General features: G+C 38.0%; 1 protein-coding gene across 1 annotated transcript in view; it reads left to right on the plus strand.

The window, feature by feature from the left end:
* Positions 1 to 5,343: 5,343 nt before the first annotated feature.
* Positions 5,344 to 21,658, plus strand: part of aatkb (apoptosis-associated tyrosine kinase b) — a 132,424-nt gene continuing 116,109 nt past the window's right edge. Inside the window, exon 1 of the mRNA XM_034194553.1 lies at positions 5,344 to 5,454. Within this exon, the coding sequence (XP_034050444.1) occupies positions 5,379 to 5,454 (76 nt within the window). The 5' untranslated portion in view covers positions 5,344 to 5,378. The remainder of the gene's footprint in view (positions 5,455 to 21,658) is intronic.

Genomic DNA, 21,658 nt, shown 5'->3' on the forward strand with positions numbered 1-21,658 from the left:
GAAATAACGGCTTTTAACAAAATGAATGGACCTGTTAAATCTGAGGAACTGGATGTGGTTTGAGGAGTTAATTATCAGTCAAAGGTGTTTGTTTGTTGGTTTTCTAGCAGCATTTTATTCATATTAATAAACTGTTTTTTAAATGTTTGGTTTCATACCAGAAGACAATCGATTAAATCCTGTAAAGTATGCACTCTAAATCCTCATATAGTCATCTTGTTAAATTGCAATTTTTATTTCAGGCTATTATTTGCTTTCTGGTTACGTTTCTGAATTAAACACTGTTGGTCACTTGTTAATGAAAATTCATAATTGATTAATTTTCCCTCTCTGCTCATTTGGTGTTGAGGCCGTTGGCCTCGATGCTGTAATTCGATTTCTGCATCATGTGACCTGTATGATGCTCAGCAGGTGTAATTAGTTGTCATCAGCAACATTAACAATATCATTTTATTGTTGGAGCTGTGTTTAGTCCAGCGCTGGGCGCATTTGATGTGAGTGGAGAAATTCTTTCCCATCCATCTTATCCTCTCCTTCCTGTTTCCAGGGAAACAGCAGAGATGCCACATAGTGTTTGAGAGAGCAGAAAACGACACGGCGAGATGAAGAAATGAGGAGGAGGAGGTGGTAGGGAAATAAAAAGAAGTAGGAGGACTCTTCCTGTCAGAGATATCAAACAGTCAAAATGTGGAACTGTACCTAAAATCTAAACGCCATCCTTCCTCCAGCTCTCTGTCCTCTTCTTCTGTTCAGACTGCAGCTGTGACGCAACGTAGACAGAATCTGCAGCTGAAATGATGATTCACTGACAGAAAATGAACAATTCTACAAATCTACAACTGATGAACTCAATCAGAATTAAAGACTGTACAAAAATATTTGACTTTTCAGTTTAAAGGTTTGACATCAAGTCTGGCTGCAGGTTTAATGATGCATTCAGGTGTTAAAATAAATCAGTTTTCTTTAAATTATTATGACACATTAAGTTTAATCAGGTCAGTTTCAGGCTACAGGGTCCAAAGTGGCACAACAAAGAATAGAGCCAAAACCTGAAGAGGCTGAAAAATCTCTGACTCTTTGGAACCTTTATTTCTTACAGAAACGCCATTTAAATCAACCACAGATGAGTGAGCGTTTCTCAACAAATCCAAAAACAAAAGCAAAGCCTTCCTGCTTTTATGAAGATCAGTGTTGACAAGGCATTTGAGAAATTTATTCAAATTTATAAAAATGACCATTTTGCGATTTAAAAGAAAGTTTAATGGAGCCAAAAGCTTGATCCAGCTCTCAATAAAGGGCAAAATTTGAGGTTTTCTAATTAATGAGAGTGAAGCTTGCTGAAGAATGCTTAAAAACCCATTTTGAGTAATTCTGCTGAAACCTTAAACCATTATAAACAAGTTTTAGTTTGATTCAATTTATCTGGGATCAGTTCAGTTTTAGTTTTAACTGACATATCTGGAATTAGTTCTTAGAAGTTTTAGGTTTGATATTTTACAGGTTTTAGCGCTGATATAGGATCAAATCCTACAGGTTTTTGGTTTAATAAACTGATATGGGATTGGTTTTTGCAGATTTTAAATCCAATAATTGATCTGGGATCAATTCTTACAGATTTTAAGTTCAATCAATTGGACTGGGATCAGTTCTTATAGATTTTCTGTTCAATAAATTGGACTGGGATCAGCCCTTATAGATTTTAAGTCAGTAAATCGGACTGGGATCAGTTCCTATAGATTTTGCATTCAATAAATTGGACTGGGATCGGCCTTATAGATTTTAAGTCCAATAAATTAATCTTTGATAGGTTGTTACAGATTTTAAGTCCAATAAGTCGGACTGGGATTCTTATAGATTTTAAGTCCAATAAATTAATGTTTGATAGGTTGTCACAGATTTTAATAAGTTAGACTGGGATAGGCCCTTATAGATTTTAAGTTCAATAAATTGGACTGGCATCAGTTCTTATAGATTTTACATTCAGTAAATCGGACTGGATCGGCCCTTATAGATTTTAAGTCCAATAAATTAATCTTTGATAGGTTGTTACAGATTTTAAGTCCAATAAATTGGACTGGATGAGTTCTTATAGATTTTCCGTTCAATAAATTGGACTGGGATTGGCCCTTATAGATTTTAAGTCCAGTAAATTAATCTTTGATAGGTTGTTACTGATTTTAAGTCCAATAAGTTGGACTGGGGTCAGTTCTTATAGATTTTAATTCCAATAAATTAATTTTTTGATAGGTTGTTACAGATTTTAAGTCCAATAAGTTGGACTGGGTCAGTCCTTATAGATTTTAAGTCCAATAATTAATTTTTGATAGTTTGTTACAGATTTTAAGTCCAATAAGTTGGACTGGGGTCAGTCGTTATAGATTTTAAGTCCAATAAATTAATCTTTGATAGGTTGTTACTGATTTTAAGAACAATAGGTTGGATTAGAATCAGTCCTTATAGATTTTAAGTCCAATAAATTCATCTTTAATAGGTTGTTATAGATTTTAAGTCCAATAAGTTGGACTGGGATCAGTCCTTATAGATTTTTAGTCCAATAAATTAACCTTTGATAGGTTGTTACAGATTTTCAGTCCAATAAGTTGGACTGGACTGGGATCAGTCCTTATTGATTTTAAGTTCAATAAACTGGTCTGTGATCAGAGCGGCTAGGATAGCAAATCCATTTGCCTCTGAACTGTAGCGATCTGATCTTTGTCACCAAGCCTCACTGTTCTATCAGGTTTATTGAAAAGATTCATAACTACGAACAAACAAACAAAATCCTCAGTGCAGGTTAAAAAAGAAATATGAAAATATAGATTTAATTTTTTTTTAGATCTATATAGTTTGTGTTCACACCAGATTTCTCCACAGTTTTGTGTCATGAACCCTGTGTTGTGTTTTGAAGTGAACCACGAGTTGACTCATTATGCCACAATTAGCATTTTTTTTCTGCACTTTTGACAGCAACTCAGAGAGGATCTGCCAGAACATCTTGTACACACAGAGTAAAGCTGAAGACTGTGACTAGATCGTGTTTTTTAATAATAAATGTTAACCATCTGTTCATCATACAAAGAGTGGGGTGAAATGGATTTATGAGGAGACAGATGTTTTTGACATCTGTGCCGCCTGTGAGAATGAAGCTCAGAGTGATGCTGACAGAGAAGTCCACTTCATCTGTTGCCTAGAGTCCGATCTGATGTGGAGCAGGATGAAGGAGGCAGAGGAGGGGGCTCTGGAGAGAATGGATGCTGTCCGATGGAGGAGGGGGCCCTCATCCAATATGTATGAACAATGGGATTAGAATGCGGATCTGAGCTGCATCCTGCTGTGTGTTTCTCTCTGGTTTTACATCTCAGCTTGTTCACAGGAGCTGCTTCTCTTTTTAGACCTCTGCAGACCATCATGGCTGCATGTTTGGCTTCCAGAAGCACGTCAACACAGAGTTCATACAAAATTCATGGAAGAGACGTGTGATGTGGAGAAGCTTCAACCTGCAACAACCAAGTAAGAAAGAAAACTGTTCATGTTTGGAGCATCACATCTGTCCAGCAAGGCCAGAAGGTCCAACTCATTGATGAATTATAAAAAATAACATCCACCACAAAACAACTCAAACCTCGACTGAAGGCCCAAAAGACAACTTAGCTTTTAATGTTAGTATTTAATTTTATTTCTTATTCCTGAAAAATCAGATTTTCTCAGAAAGTTTAGTGCAAATGGATCTGTTAAATTTCCAGTGAGAACATCTGCCTCTATTCTGGACGTCTTGATTTTATGGCTGGTATGTATTTTTATGTTGTGCTGGATTCTCCGTGTGGGCTTTGTGGCATTTTCATTGTCTTTGCTGCACACTGGAGGGTGTCCTTGTTCTGGCAAGGTGTCACGAGAGGAGACTGGAGATTTTGTGGTCTTTGAGCCTCTTGGTGTTGCTTAGAAATTATATTTTTATTTTATGAGAGTATGGAGGTGTTAGACTTGGGTCTTTGAATTCTTCTTGCTGTCATAGCAAGATTGTTCTTAAAGAGGAAAGTGAGATATCTTACGGTGCATCCAGAAAGTATTCAAGCGCTCCACCTTTTCCACATTTTGGTATATTACAGCGATATTCCAAAATAAATTAAATTAATTTTCCCCTCTAACTTCACAACACCCCATAATGACAACATGAAAGATTTTTTTATTTTTTGCAAATTTATTAAAAATAAAAAAAAACCTAAGAAGCACATGTACAGAAGTATTTACACCCTTGATTGATTGATGCACCTTTGGCAGAAATTACAGCCTCAAGTCTTCTTGAATATAATGCAACAAGATTGGTGCACCTATCTTTTGGCAGTTTTGGGAAAAAAAAAACTTTTTCACATTGTTATGGGGTATTGTGTAGTTTGAGGGAAAAAAAAAGAATTTACTCCATTTTGGAATAAGGCCATAACATTACAAAATGTGGAAAAAGTGGTGTGAATACTTTCCATATACACCATATGTCAATGGTGGATCTTGCTTCAGGTGAAAGGTGAGGGAATGTTGACTTGGTTGGGTGTGCTGCAGTCACAAATCCTACTCGGGAGGTCTGGGTGCATGGGCCTCCAGAAAATTAAAAAATTCTATTCCTTCTTCCCTGCATTCAAAGACAATCTGAGAAGGTAAGTACTGACTCAATTTTTATTTTAAACACTGGAAATCTTATAATTCTGCATGCAGCAATGTTCGTCAGTCTTTGTTTATACAAGACATTTCCCATATTTTATCACATCTTTGGTCAGAGCCCCTCCCCCTTCTAGATCAGCCCCTGTATTCTGATCATTTTATTTGACTGAATCCTCTCTAACATTCTGTCCAGTGGCCCTCTCAGGAAATGTGACACTCTGCTTTTTAGCAGAGAGGTATTAAAATACTTTTGGGACAAATTTAATCTTCCAATTGCGCAGCCGTCGCTGAAGCCCCTCCCCCTTGCGGTCGGAGCGCAAAAACTGCTCCATAAATTGTGTTCGGGCGCATTCCCGACCAAGATGGCGCTGTAGCTTTCAGCACCGCGGACAGCTCCGCAGCAATCAGACCCCAAAAATAAAACAAACAAATATATGTATATATATATATATGTATATGTATGTATGTATGTATGTTTTTTAAATGTTCTGATCACCGTCCGTTCGGGCTGCGACCGGGTCCAGGTGTCACGTGGAGGGGAATTCTGGATCAACTCGAATGTTTTTCATCAGCACTTTCTCCTCTGCAAAGCCGATCCGGGAGCAGAAATTAATGGTCGAACCGGAGACATGAAGGCGCGCGCTGAGGGATCCCCCGCGGCCGGTTCGGACGGGCACCTGAAGGTGGGCTCCACAGACGCGGCTGCCTGATGTGCTGCGGTTACGATGCTGCTCCTCCTGGCCGTCATGTCCTCGGTGGTTTTCAGCTCCGGATTCGCCTTCGGATCCCACTTCAGCTCAGGTGAGCCCACGAGCTGTTTGGATTTACTCCCGAATCTGCAACCGCACTCCTACCGGAACCATGTCACCGTGCACGTGTGTGTGTGTGTGTGTGTGTGTGTGTGTGTGTGTGTGTGTGTGTGTGTGTGTGTGTGTGTGTGTGTCCGTCAGTCCGTCCGTGTGCGCGAGATTGCACGCGTGTGTTGCTCCTGGTGTGGAAATGAAGATGAAAATTTAAGATAAAACGAATGAGTGATATTTGTTTGTTTGTTTGTTTGTTTGTTTAGGGGGTCAAAGCTGTAACGGTTAGGGGAGACCGGGGCTGTTTGTAACACTGTTCAAAGCTGCAGGCATTTTGGTCATAAATATAGTAGTAGTTTAAACTTGATTTCAGTTACACATCACGAGGATCAGCTCACAGAACTGAAATATGCTTTGGAGTCATCCACAGTCTAAAACTAATGATTTGCTAATCTAAAAAAAAGAGAACAATTATAATTTTTTTATTTAAATTTATTTATTTTTAAGAAATTCCAACTCAGCCACTACCAAGTACACACAAGACACTTATCATCAGACTAACTGAAGTTTAGCGAAGTATTTAATTAAGTGGTTTTGTATACTTTTACCATTTACACATTTAATACACATTTAAATCATAAAATACCTCCATTCTACTCAGAAATGTTAATGCAAATTATCTCAATTCTGTGATGTTTAAATACATTTTTATACTTATTTCACTGAATGTTGCAGTTCAAGTTGTACAATCAAACTGATTATTTTAAAGCTATTGTCGATCTATGTCCAAATGTTTTATTTTATTACTTAACAATTTTGTGCCAACATCTTCATCAAAATGAGGTGGGCTTCATAGATAATTGGCAAAGCTTCTGGGGAAAACCTGGTCTTGTTAGGAGAGACGGCATCCATCCCACTTTGGATGGAGCAGCTCTCATTTCTAGAAATATGGCCAATTTTCTTAAATCCTCCAAACCGTGACTATCCAGGGTTGGGACCAGGAAGCAGAGTTGTAGTCTTACACACCTCTCTGCAGCTTCTCTCCCCTTGCCATCCCCTCATTACCCCATCCCTGTAGAGACGGTGCCTGCTCCCAGACCACCAATAACCAGCAAAAATCTATTTAAGCATAAAAATTCAAAAAGAAAAAATAATATAGCACCTTCAACTGCACCACAGACTAAAATAGTTAAATGTGGTCTATTAAACATTAGGTCTCTCTCGTCTAAGTCCCTGTTAGTAAATGATATAATAACACCCCCGAGTCACACTAACTGCCAGAATGCTCGTAGCACAGGCCGAGGCGGAGGATTAGCAGCAATCTTCCATTCCAGCTAATTAATTAATTAAAAACCCAGACAGAGTTTTAATTCATTTGAAAGCTTGACTCTTAGTCTGGTCCATCCAAATTGGAAGTCCCAAAACCCAGTTTTATTTGTTATTATCTATTGTCCACCTGGTCGTTACTGTGAGTTTCTCTGTGAATTTTCAGACCTTTTGTCTGACTTAGTGCTTAGCTCAGATAAGATAATTATAGTGGGCGATTTTAACATCCACACAGATGCTGAGAATGACAGCCTCAACACTGCATTTAATCTATTATTAGACTCAACTGGCTTTGCTCAAAATGTAAATGAGTCCACCCACCACTTTAATAATATCTTAGATCTTGTTCTGACTTATGGTATGGAAATTGAAGACTTAACAGTATTCCCTGAAAACTCCCTTCTGTCTGATCATTTCTTAATAACATTTACATTTACTCTGATGGACTACCCAGCAGTGGGGAATAAGTTTCATTACACTAGAAGTCTTTCAGAAAGCGCTGTAACTAGGTTTAAGGATATGATTCCTTCTTTATGTTCTCTAATGCCATATACCAACACAGTGCAGAGTAGCTACCTAAACTCTGTAAGTGAGATAGAGTATCTCGTCAATAGTTTTACATCCTCATTGAAGACAACTTTGGATGCTGTAGCTCCTCTGAAAAAGAGAGCTTTAAATTAGAAGTGCCTGACTCTGTGGTACAACTCACAAACTCGCAGCTTAAAGCAGATAACCCGTAAGTTGGAGAGGAAATGGCGTCTCACTAATTTAGAAGATCTTCACTTAGCCTGGAAAAAGAGTCTGTTGCTCTATAAAAAAGCCCTCCGTAAAGCTAGGACATCTTACTACTCATCACTAATTGAAGAAAATAAGAACAACCCCAGGTTTCTTTTCAGCACTGTAGCCAGGCTGACAAAGAGCCAGAGCTCTATTGAGCCGAGTATTCCTTTAACTTAACTAGTAATGACTTCATGACTTTCTTTGCTAATAAAAGTTTAACTATTAGAGAAAAAATTGCTCATAACCATCCCAAAGACGTATCGTTATCTTTGGCTGCTTTCAGTGATGCCGGTATTTGGTTAGACTCTTTCTCTCAGATTGTTTTGTCTGAGTTATTTTCATTAGTTACTTCATCCAAACCATCAACATGTCTATTAGACCCCATTCCTACCAGGCTGCTCAAGGAAGCCCTACCATTATTTAATGCTTCGATCTTAAATAGGATCAATCTATCTTTATTAGTTGGCTATGTACCACAGGCTTTTAAGGTGGCAGTAATTAAACCATTACTTAAAAAGCCATCACTTGACCCAGCTATCTTAGCTAATTATAGACCAATCTCCAACCTTCCTTTTCTCTCAAAAATTCTTGAAAGGGTAGTTGTAAAACAGCTAACTGATCATCTGCAGAGGAATGGTCTATTTGAAGAGTTTCAGTCAGGTTTTAGAATTCATAATAGTACAGAAACAGCATTAGTGAAGGTTACAAATGATCTTCTTATGGCCTCAGACAGTGGACTCATCTCTGTGCTTGTTCTGTTAGACCTCAGTGCTGCTTTTGATACTGTTGACCATACAATTTTATTACAGAGATTAGAGCATGCCATAGGTATTAAAGGCACTGCGCTGCGGTGGTTTGAGTCATATTTATATAATAGATTACAATTTGTTCATGTAAATGGGGAATCTTCTTCACAGACTAAGGTTAATTATGGAGTTCCACAAGGTTCTGTGCTAGGACCAATTTTATTCACTTTATACATGCTTCCCTTAGGCAGTATTATTAGACAGCATTGCTTAAATTTTCATTGTTACGCAGATGATACCCAGCTTTATCTATCCATGAAGCCAGAGGACACACACCAATTAGCTAAACTGCAGGATTGTCTTACAGACATAAAGACATGGATGACCTCTAAGTTTCCTGCTTTTAAACTCAGATAAAACTGAAGTTATTGTACTTGGCCCCACAAATCTTAGAAACATGGTGTCTAACCAGATCCTTACTCTGGATGGCATTACCCTGACCTCTAGTAATACTGTGAGAAATCTTGGAGTCATTTTTGATCAGGATATGTCATTCAAAGCGCATATTAAACAAATATGTAGGACTGCTTTTTTGCATTTACGCAATATATCTAAAAAAGGAGAGAGCATATCTCACCCATATTGGCCTCTCTTCATTGGCTTCCTGTTAATTCTAGAATAGAATTTAAAATTCTTCTTCTTACTTATATGTATGGCCTTGCCTTACAATATAAAGCGCCTTGGGGCAACTGTTTGTTGTGATTTGGCGCTATATATATAAAAAAAAAAAATTGATTGAATTGAATTGATTGATTATAAGGTTTTGAATAATCAGGTCCCATCTTATCTTAGGGACCTCATAGTACCATATCATCCCAATAGAGCGCTTCGCTCTCAGACTGCAGGCTTACTTGTAGTTCCTAGGGTTTGTAAGAGTAGAATGGGAGGCAGAGCCTTCAGCTTTCAGGCTCCTCTCCTGTGGAACCAGCTCCCAATTCAGATCAGGGAGACAGACACCCTCTCCACTTTTAAGATTAGGCTTAAAACTTTCCTTTTTGCTAAAGCTTATAGTTAGGGCTGGATCAGGTGACCCTGAACCATCCCTTAGTTATGCTGCTATACACTTAGACTGCTGGAGGGTTCCCATGATGCACTGAGTGTTTCTTTCTCTTTTGCTCTGTATGCACCACTCTGCATTTAATCATTAGTGATTGATCTCTGCTCCCCTCCACAGCATGTCTTTTTCCTGGTTCTCTCCCTCAGCCCCAACCAGTCCCAGCAGAAGACTGCCCCTCCCTGAGCCTGGTTCTGCTGGAGGTTTCTTCCTGTTAAAAGGGAGTTTTTCCTTCCCACTGTCGCCAAGTGCTCGTTTTGACCCTTGGGGTTTTTACGTAATTATTGCATGGCTTTGCCTTGCAATATAAGGTGCCTTGGGGCAACTGTTTGTTGTGATTTGGCGCTATATAAATAAAATTGATTGATTGATTGATCTTCTAAGTTATCAACTTACTAAACTGTGAATCTGCAAAAACACATGAAGTTTTTCATGCTGAAAATACTCAACTATTTAAGTTGCACAAACTAAGCATTTTTTAGAGTTGATTTGTGTACTTCTAGTAGAAGATAGTTTTCAGAAAGTTGTCTCACACAAGTTTGCTTTTACATTCAATTTGAAGTCTTGTATCATAACAATTCTTATCTAAAATGGCTGTTATGCTAGCTAGCCTTGTCACATAATAATAAAAAATACTTTACTAAAGTTTAAAGTGTTCCAAAATGAGATTGATTGTTGGATGGATGGAAGACGACACTGAGTAGTTTAAATAAGCTATTCTTTGCAAGTTATTAGCCTTGATATAGCTACTGCATTTTATGCTGGCTTAGTTTAGCTGACATGTAGCTTCTCAAACCAACGACGTAGCTTGTTCAGCCCGTTTGTGAGCAAATAACACGTGGTGGTTAACGTCAGGCTGCTAATACAACCCCTGGCAATAATTATGGAATCACCGGCCTTGGAGGATGTTCATTCAGTTGTTTAATTTTGTAGAAAAAAAAGCAGATCACAGACATGACACAAAACTAAAGTCATTTCAAATGGCAACTTTCTGGCTTTAAGAAACACTATAAGAAATCAGGAAAAAAAATTGTGGCAGTCAGTAACGGTTACTTTTTTAGACCAAGCAGAGGGAAAAAAATATGGACTCACTCAATTCTGAGGAATAAATTATGGAATCACCCTGTAAATTTTCATCCCCAGAACTAACACCTGCATCAAATCAGATCTGCTCGTTAGTCTGCATCTAAAAAGGAGTGATCACACCTTGGAGAGTTGTTGCACCAAGTGGACTGACATGAATCATGGCTCCAACACGAGAGATGTCAATTGAAACAAAGGAGAGGATTATCAAACTCTTAAGAGGGTAAATCATCACACAATGTTGCAAAAGATGTTGGTTGTTCACAGCCAGCTGTGTCTAAACTCTGGACCAAATACAAACAACATGGGAAGGTTGTTAAAGGCAAACATACTGGTAGACCAAGGAAGACATCAAAGCATGAAGACAGAAAACTTAAAGCAATATGTCTCAAAAATCGAAAATGCACAACAAAACAAATGAGGAACAAAGGCGAGGAAACTGGAGTCAACGTCTGTGACCGAACTGTAAGAAACCACCTAAAGGAAATGGGATTTACATACAGAAAAGCCAAACGAAAGCCATCATTAACACCTAAACAGAAAAAACAAGGTTACAATGGGCTAAGGAAAAGCAATCGTGGACTGTGGATGACTGGATGAAAGTCATATTCAGTGATGAATCTCGAATCTGCATTGGGCAAGGTGATGATGCTGGAACTTTTGTTTGGTGCCGTTCCAATGAGATTTATAAAGATGACTGCCTGAAGAGAACATGTAAATTTCCACAGTCATTGATGATATGGGGCTGCATGTCAGGTAAAGGCACTGGGGAGATGGCTGTCATTACATCATCAATAAATGCACAAGTTTACGTTGATATTTTGGACATTTTTCTTATCCCATCAATTGAAAGGATGTTTGGGGATGATGAAATCATTTTTCAAGATGATAATGCATCTTGCCATAGAGCAAAAACTGTGAAAACATTCCTTGCAAAAAGACACATAGGGTCAATGTCATGGCCTGCAAATAGTCCGGATCTTAATCCAATTGAAAATCTTTGGTGGAAGTTGAAGAAAATAGTCCATGACAAGGCTCCAACCTGCAAAGCTGATCTGGCAACAGCAATCAGAGAAAGTTGGAGCCAGATTGATGTAGAGTACTGTTTGTCACTCATTAAGTCCATGCCTCAGAGACTGCAAGCTGTTATAAAAGCCAGAAGTGGTGCAACAAAATACTTGTGATGTGTTGGAGCGTTCTTTTGTTTTTCATGATTCCGTAATTTTTTCCTCAGAATTGAGTGAGTCCATATTTTTTTCCCTCTACTTGGTCTAAAAAAGTAACCGTTACTGACTGCCACAATTTTTTTTCCTGATTTCTTATAGTGTTTCTTAAAGCCAGAAAGTTCTCATTTGAAATGACTTTAGTTTTGTGTCATGTCTGTGATCTGCTTTTTTTCTACAAAATTAAACAACTGAATGAACATCCTCTGAGGCTGGTGATTCCATAATTTTTGCCAGGGGTTGTACTACACATTGTGTTGTGTGATTCCAGAATGTTTTAAGAACATTAGACCTCAACAATTTTTAGAAGAAGAATTCAACCCTTGTTAATTACATAATTTTTTTTTTAATGTTTGTTTACTGTCTTAATGTATTTATAAATGGTTTAAGTTCTCACATACACACTATTATTATTATTATTATTATTATTATTATTATTATTATTGTTGTTGTTGTTGTTGTTGTTACTGTTATTATTATTATTATTACTTTTATTTTGTCATTTGATTTTTAAATGGATCACAAAGGAAATAAGTGCTTCATTTTCTTGTCTCATCCATGTATTTTTAAGGTATTTACAATTATATTATGTACATACTTTGAATTTACTAAATAAAATCATACACTCATGCTTTTAATATAAAGATGATTTACCGTCCTCTGCTGGTTTGGCGTGTGAGTCCAGAATGGAAATATCAGTATCCATTGTTCAGTGTTGTTGGCAAAAAAAAAAATAAAAAAAAATAAAATATATATATATATATATAGCTTCTCTAAAAATATTAGTCCTATCAATGTTTGGTTATGACTCCGTTTATCCTTGACCCAAACAGCAAATGTCAGCTGTCCCCAGTTTGTGCGTGATTAAAATTTCTCACACACACACACACACACACACACACACAGACAGCTGTTTGTCTTTTCTGCATTCTGCTGTACGAAGATTCTTTTAATTTGACAAATGCAGATGGCGGCGGAAGACATTAAAAACACTACACATTTAACTCATGGTGCCAACATGACACTTAACTCACTCATGGTGACAACAACATAACACTTATCTAAACCAACTAAACCATTTGGACTACAAAAACACAATAAATCAATCACGCTAACAACACTGTTAATCTAACATGAACCACAATAACAACATTTAAAATCTCAAAACCCCAACCTCCCACAGTGCATTGCAGTACAACATCCATTGTTTATTGGCTGAAATTGCTATTTTTTCCAAAAATTTTTGTCCTGTCAACTTTATGTTTTCAGACAATTCATCCTTGACCCAAAATAAATAAGCATACCAAATGGCAAATGTCAGCTCTCCCGGGTTTTTACGTGATTGAAGCCATAAACACGCACACCCACACCCACACACACACACACACACACACACACACACACACACACACACACACACACACACACACACACACACACACACACACACACACACACACACACATATGCCAATTGGCTATTTTGCGTGTGTGTGTATATATATATATGTATGTATATGTATATATATATGTATATATATATATATGCATATATATATATATGTATATATATATGCATATATATATATATATATATATGTATATATATATATATATATATATATATATATATATATATGTATGTGTGTGTGTGTGTGTGTGCAACATCTGTACTACTGTGCTGGAGCTTAAATACTTCGGTGCTTCAAGCACATCTGTAAGTGTAGAGCTGTGTATTTTTAGAAGTACTACATGTATTTGTTTTGAGTGAATCATTTTATGATGCACTAAAATGCTGCTGAAAAAGTCCGTGTTGGGAAAAATGGAATAAGATATTTGTGTAGGAGTGTCCATGTTTTGTTGGAATTATATCTGTTTTTGGCTTCCAACTGTGTGTAAATGCTGCTTTTCAGAAGCTATTGTGAGGAAATGCTTTTGTCCCTCACAGGTCTGAGTGAGCATTGTGACGATGTAGCTGATCAAAATTTAAAAAGTGAAAGATGGAAGCAGAGGAGCAATGTAATTGGATTTTTGCAATTAACGCTACAGAACAACATGATTAGATAATGAACAGAGTGCAGGGTTCTGCCATTTTTTTTTTTCCTATAAATGTATTCATTTTAAACACAATCCACTGATCGTCATTTTGCAGTATGTAAGAAGCAGCTACTGGCCTGTCATTTAGCTGGTTTCCATGGTAACCAAATGCACAGCAGTCTGATTTTGGATTACAAATGATTTAATGAAAATTATATCATCAAATCTAAAAGCAATAATAAGGGTTTATTGTTTTCAGTGTGCCAAAAAACTGAATTCCAGTGTGTGTAGTCTATGACTGCATCTAAAGGTGCTTTATTAGGCTTCCTGCTACCTTTTAAAAAAGAGATGAATATATATTTTATGACACTCCCCTGCATGTTTTTTTTATAACACAGTAATTAAATACATTATATAAATTCTACATCTTTTCCACTGTGTTGGTTTTTTCTGCAGTTGGCTTATAAAAAGGGAAAAAAAAAGTTTGGTTCATAAAAGTGGGTTCTTTTCCTCCCAAGTGTCACTGAAAATAGTATTATATATAATATTTTTTGTTCCAGCTATTGGAGCTGGCCATGGTGCTGAAATGACTTGTCATTTTAAAGTTTTGGGATTAAACCACCAACTCAGACCTGCAGGACAGTTTTTCTACTGTCAGCATATGAATACAGCATTAAAACATCATTTTATACACGATAAAAGCTTGTGTCTGGACTGTATGAGGGCATTTCACATCCTCAGAGTGGAAGCAAGTCAGCACAGACTGACACAGGGTGCCGCTACATCCACCACATCACCAAACCGCCCCTCATCCTGGATGGCAACTGCCCAGGCAGACAGATATAGCAGCTTAGTTTGTCATAAAAGTCCATCCTGCAGGATGGGTGGAGTGCAACACCTTTTTCTCTAAACAAATCTGAAACACATTCAGAGATGAATCATTTGTTAATTTTCATTATTACAAATTGTTTGTTTGATTTATAGCTAAATGTTTTTGCAGCTCAGCCTAAAATCACTATTACTATGAAAGTCTTTGTTTTCAGCAAACCATTTATTCCTATTTTGATGTTTGAGGACATGTTTGTTCAGTATGTTTTAAAAAATGTTTCTTATTTTCTTATAAAACAAGAAGCCATAAATGGGAACATTTCTTGATAAGATCTGGGTAAAATTCTGCGCTGAATGACCTCATGACCTGAATCGTAAGATCATCCGATTTCAAGCGGGTTACGGGGAGTCAGCTTTAGTGTCAAAACATTTGTGTGTGTGTATCTCAAGAAATATCACATAAATAAAATTTTACACTCACTGACCCTGTGACCCAATTAAAATGCAAATATGGTGTTGCTATGGTGCTCCTTCTTCCACTAGGACTACGCATGTGCGATGTTTGGTTAGTTTGGACACAAGGGCCTTGAAGAAATGGTGGCACATGTTTGTATGAACGAATGGATGGATGGTGCCCACACCATGTGTATCTGCTGCCGTCTAGTATGATGCCATGTATACTTTAGTGACTGACTTTATATTCTTTAATTTTTATAACGTCTGATCGGTTGCATGGGCTCGATGGTGAAGTGACAGGAAGCAAATAGACAGATGCATGTGGAGTAGCAGCCTGAAGGAGATGATGATGGGAATATGGAATCAGGAAAGTGCTCTGAACTGTGATGACTTCTGCATAGAGGGCAGGCAGAGATGGCATCACAGCTTATTAAGGGTAGAGCTATGAATCAGGGATGGTGGGGGCCTTTTAACTGGCTGTGCTGGCTACTTTCCCAGGACCCAGGTTGTCCATTTCATATTTCTCAGTGTCTCCTGGCAGCAGCAGTAGCAGCAGCAGCCGTAGCAGCAGCAAAACTCTATTTATATGGCCACAAAACAGATGAGAAACAAGATGTACTGTGTTTGAAATACCAGCAGAACTTCTTCTATCCAATCGCTAAAACCCCCGAGTCTGAGTGCTCTCAGGATCTGCAGGAGCAGGCTGTGGAGGGAGGCGTAGAAGGGTCGACGGCCGCTCTGTTAGTCAGAATTGGTGTCACAGTGTGCTGTGTTTAGTTTCAGGCAGGAATGCTGCAGATGTCTACACATTATACTGAGGCCCAATTTTATTTTTATTTTTTTGAGGTAATTGACTCATGTATTCTTTGGTCTTTAAGCATTTTAACACCAAACAATGAATCTATAATCTAAGCTTTCTTTCTGACATAAAGATACTCCCATACACGCTTTGACCCCATCATTTTGCGCTTCGCTTTGGTGCAGCATTTACTCTTCACATTTAGCAAAGAAAAATGCAAAAGAGCCAGATGGTTGTTAATTCAAGTTTGATGACCAAGAACAAGTCTGAATAAAAAGTGCAAATTCAGAAGTGTACGATGAATACAGAATATGAACAGCGGTTGACTGTGGCAGAGACACAATCACTTTCACATGTTCATGGTTGGTTCATTTCAAAATTTCACAAATACTCCACCATATGTTTCCAAAATGTACAGGTGACTGGATCTGCTGTGGCGACCCTGAGCAAAAATGGAAGAAAACAACTGTCCTCCCCCCACAAAGTAATAAAAAAACTCAAGCACCACGCTCATAGAGGGCAAACCTCCACCAACATCAGTTTCCAATTCCACAAATTTGTACCTTGGAAATAATTTTGAAGGTGAAAGTCCTGTTAGAAGTGGCTTTTCATAAGCTAGAATATAAAGCAAAAATATAGATCAAAAGGGCTTTTAAGTGTTAAAATCAAATATCCGCTAAATTCACAATATGGATCAGATGCAGATCAAACTTAGCCAATTTATTCAGAGTGCCAGTTTGCACCTCACTGTCACAAATTAGAGTGAGTGAGGTAATTTTGATTGAGATATAAAGCAAAATGTACACCAAATGGGCTTTTCAATATTAAATTAAAATGTCCACAAAATCCACAATCTGGATCAGATCCAGATCAAACTTTGTCAAGTGATACTGAGTGCCAGTCTGCACCTCACTTTCACATATCAGAGTGACTGGTGCATGTTTGGTTAAGATCTAATGTAAAATATACATTAAATGGGGTTTTCAGTATTAAATTCAAATGTCCACAAAATCCACAATCAGGATCAGATCCAGATCAAACTTTGTCAAGTGATACTGAGTGCCAGTCTGCACCTCACTTTCAAATATGAGAGTGATTGGTGCACGTTTGATTAAGATATAATGTAAAATATACATTAAAAGGGGTTTTCAATGTTAAATTTAAATGGGCACAAAATCTGTAATCTTGATCAGATCCGGATCAAACATCGTCAGTTGATAAAGGATATCATCCTACTTAACGCTGTCAAATAGGAAAGAAATTTGATCTTTTTTGACAGAGTTATGAATTTTTGAAAATTTGTTCCATGTTAAAGGATAAGGATTTTTTTTCCCCAATTTTTCAAGATATTTCCTGACGTTGACCTTTGACCTATGGCCTTGAAAATTGAATCAGTTCTTGCCTATCAGGAATCCTCTGTAAAAAGTTCATCACAATTTATGAAAAATTGTGGGTTCCAGTCTGTTCACAAACAAACAAACAAGGGCGAAAACATAACCTCCACCTAACACTGTTGGCAGTGGTAATAAAATAGGAAAATCCAAAATGAAAACATTGCAATAACCATTTACCATCACTATCCAAATTCAGTATCAATATCAATTGATACTGATATCGATATTGATATCAATATCAATTGATACCAAACATGGAAGAAAATGCACCGGATGGTCATTGAGCATTAATTCCAGATGGACGGACACACACGTGTAACGTCAATGCAGACAACAATATTTATTTCTGAGCTGGTCCATAAACATGTCGTGGATGTTTTTGACCAAAAGTGGATCTTGCAGAATAAATAAGGTGGTGTTTTTTTCTTTCTTTCTTTCTTTTTTTTTTTTTTTTGTCAACAAAAATCTGCAGTGTGTCTAATCACACAATTTCACTTCATCTGCTTCTTTAAGTTCATGTCAGATTATGGCGTTTTAAACGCTGCACACGAACGCCGTTTGAAAAGATGAAAGAACTTTCTGTGGTGGTCTGAACTGGTGGTTTTTCTCTTGATGGGAGCTTGTTTTTCCTTGTGTCTCTTCTCGGTCTGCAAGATGGCTCGTTCGGCGCGTAATTGTTCATGTCTGTAAGTGAGGCTGGTTCACAGTCGTCTCTGACTGCTAAAAGCTTCTGTGCTCGTTTGTGCACAGAAACGTCTGTAACAATCCTGTGCGAAACAGACGGCGCAGCATTATGGAGAATAATGGCCTCTGATTGGATAACAGGCTATTTCAGGCCAAAGATGGACGACTGCATGTAAATTCTAGGTAGATCGAGGACAGGAAGAGAAGGAACAAAAGGACGTGAATGTCTTCAACTTCCAGCGTTGACAGCTGAGCTCGAATGCTTTGATGCAACACAAAGGAAACGTCAATGAAGTGACGAGTTGGTACAACACAGCAGCTTGCTGCTTTGTGTTTCTAAACTGCTGAGTGACGATTGAGCATTTAAATCTGAGCAGGAATCAATCCGACTGTTTCTGGGAGAATGAGATGTTTGTGTGATTTGTTCATTGTATATGGTGGACCTGAACTGAGCACGACGATGCTTCGTTTTCAGCTGTGAGTTGTGTCCCAGCTCTGCTGGTGCCGCTGCTGATCCCTGCTGTGTAGCTTCAAGCAGATAGGAGTCTACGACTCCCCCTGAAGGGGACGCCAGTCCAACGCAGATTACCAAGGCCCCAGTTACAGCTGGGTTGACTGAGACAAGGATGAAGATAGCATAACTTCTCGTTTGGTCTACTCCCATTTCATCTACTCTCAGAAATGTAGAGTAGTGCCATTCCATCTACTCTCGTATTTTCCTGATTTTTTTCTTTATTATTTACAAGATTTTAAATTATAAGAGATTGTAATGATTAGATGAACCAAGCGTTTCAGCGTTTTTATTCAGGGTTAGCCTGGAGTTTCTTTTGTATTTGTATCACTTGCTATATTTAAAGACAAAAATAAGTCATTAATATTACTCTTTTAGTTTATTTAGAAAGCTATGTTTTAAGATATTGTAGAAGTTTAGTTCTTTAATTTCATGCAAAAAAAAAAAAAAAAAAAAAATCAACTAAAAGTTGAATTTTAAGTTTCATTTCCATAAAAATCCAAAACAAAATGGGAGTAGACGAAATGGGAACCTAGCTGTAGACAAACTGGGAATTTTAGAGTAGACCAACCGGGAATAAACCAAAGACAGGTAGAGTGACCAGGACTCAAACCCATGTCTACATATAACTCAACCAAATCCTTACCCTACTGAACAGAACAGGTCGCTACCTGCTCTGCTTGAGGATTAAAGGAGTATTTCATCTGACAGCCTGTCCAGATTGAGTCCAACATCTTTGTTCACTGACAAACTGTTTCTGGGGTGCAAGCAACAAATCTGATTTTCACTTGAACATTCTTTTGCTTCATGTTCATGTATTGATCGGTCAGTTAGCACAATGGGAACACTTGTTTTTCAATAGTAGGCTTCTGGAATGTTGGCCACATTTTGCCAAGCACAGATGCACATTATCAATAAGAAATTGATGAGAAATGAAGGACTGATGGCTGGGTTAACAGTCCTGTTCAACCAGCTCAAAACCACAAGGTTGGGTGTAATGAATCTAGGACCCCAGCGCAGAGAACCACAATGAAGCACGGTCTGAATAGGAACAAAGATGGCAGCAGCAAACACAGCATGCTCAGGTCAAAAACACAGCCTCAGGTCAGGTGAACCGTAAACAATCCAAAACAGCCTCAGTTTTTCTGAAAAGGTGGGGGGGGGGGGGGGGGGGGGACAGAAGAGTAATCCAAAAATCAGACAGCCTTCAGTAAACACTGCACTCTGGCAACAGTCTTTCAAGGATTTAGTCAGCAGAGTTTTTTCAAAACACAGGGTTCAATAACCAGAGATTCTCATACTGCAGAGTCCAAAAACGACAGATGAAAAATCTGTAATGTGGAATCCAAACACAGTAACCAGAGTCAAAAACAGAAAGCAGAACAAAAACAGGATTCTGCAAAGGTCAGTAACATGGACTCAAAAACACAATAATTTGGAATGCTAGAGAGCCGGGCAGAACCTAGTACAATCTGGAGACGTCCTAACAGCGATGATAAAAGACGCAGACCAATTCAACACGGATGTGTGGGAACACACGAGTGCGGAAGGCAAAAACCCGCAAGTTAAAGCAACCAGAGTCAACACAACATAAAAGCATGACTACTACAACCCCTGGCAAAAATTATGGAATCACCGGCCTCAGAGGATGTTCATTCAGTTGTTTAATTTTGTAGAAAAAAAGCAGATCACAGACATGACACAAAACTAAAGTCATTTCAAATGGCAACTTTCTGGCTTTAAGAAACACTATAAGAAATCAAGAAAAAAAGATTGTGGCAGTCAGTAACGGTTACTTTTTTAGACCAAGCAGAGGAAAAAAATATGGAATCACTCAATTCTGAGGAAAAAATTATGGAATCACCCTGTAAATTTTCATCCCCCAAATTAACACCTGCATCAAATAAGATCTGCTCATTGACATTGACCCTATGTGTCTTTTTGCAAGGAATGTTTTTGCAGTTTTTGCTCTATGATGATTTCATCATCCCCAAACATCCTTTCAATTGTCCAAAATATCAACATAAACTTGTGCATTTATTGATGATGTAATGACAGCCATCTCCCCAGTGCCTTTACCTGACATGCAGCCCCATATCATCAATGACTGTGGAAATGTACATGTTCTCTTCAGGCAGTCATCTTTATAAATCTCATTGGAACGGCACCAAACAAAAGTTCCAGCATCATCACCTTGCCCAATGCAGATTCGAGATTCATCACTGAATATGACTTTCATCCAGTCATCCACAGTCCACAATTGCTTTTCCTTAGCCCATTGTAACCTTGTTTTTTCTGTTTAGGTGTTAATGATGCCTTTCGTTTAGCTTTTCTGTATGTAAATCCCATTTCCGTTAGGCGGTTTCTTACAGTTCGGTCATAGACGTTGACTCCAGTCTCCTCCCATTTGTTCCTCATTTGTTTTGTTGTACATTTTTCGATTTTTGAGACATATTGCTTTAAGTTTTCTGTCTTGACGCTTTGATGTCTTCCTTGGTCTACCAGTATGTTTGCCTTTAACAACCTTCCCATGTTGTTTGTATTTGGTCCAGAGTTTAGACACAGCTGACTGTGAACAACAAACATCTTTTGCAACATTGCGTGATGATTTACCCTCTTTTAAGAGTTTGATAATCCTCTCCTTTGTTTCAATTGACATCTCTCGTGTTGGAGCCATGATTCATGTCAGTCCACTTGGTGCAACAGCTCTCCAAGGTGTGTTCACTCCTTTTTAGATGCAGACTAATGAGCAGATCTGATATGATGCAGGTGTTAATTTGGGGGATGAAAATTTACAGGGTGATTCCATAATTTTTTCCTCAGAATTGAGTGATTCCACATTTTTTCCTCTGCTTGGTCTAAAAAAGTAACCGTTACTGACTGCCACAATCTTTTTTTCTTGATTTCTTATAGCGTTTCTTAAAGCCAGAAAGTTGCCATTTGAAATGACTTTAGTTTTGTGTCATGTCTGTGATCTGCTTTTTTTCTACAAAATTAAACAACTGAATGAACATCCTCTGAGGCCGGTGATTCCATAATTTTTGCCAGGGGTTGTAAATGACAGAGTGAAAATTCGCAAAAATAATTGATAACTTATAACATTTGACCAAATCGGGACCTGAGCCAAAATGTGACCTGTAATAGTGGAGACTGATGTGGTGCCAACGTCTCCTCCTACAGGCATGAACCAGGATGTAACTACAGCACACGCTCCGTAACCCAACC

This window comes from Thalassophryne amazonica, chromosome 18, assembly GCF_902500255.1.
Source record: "Thalassophryne amazonica chromosome 18, fThaAma1.1, whole genome shotgun sequence".
NCBI lineage: Eukaryota > Metazoa > Chordata > Actinopteri > Batrachoidiformes > Batrachoididae > Thalassophryne > Thalassophryne amazonica.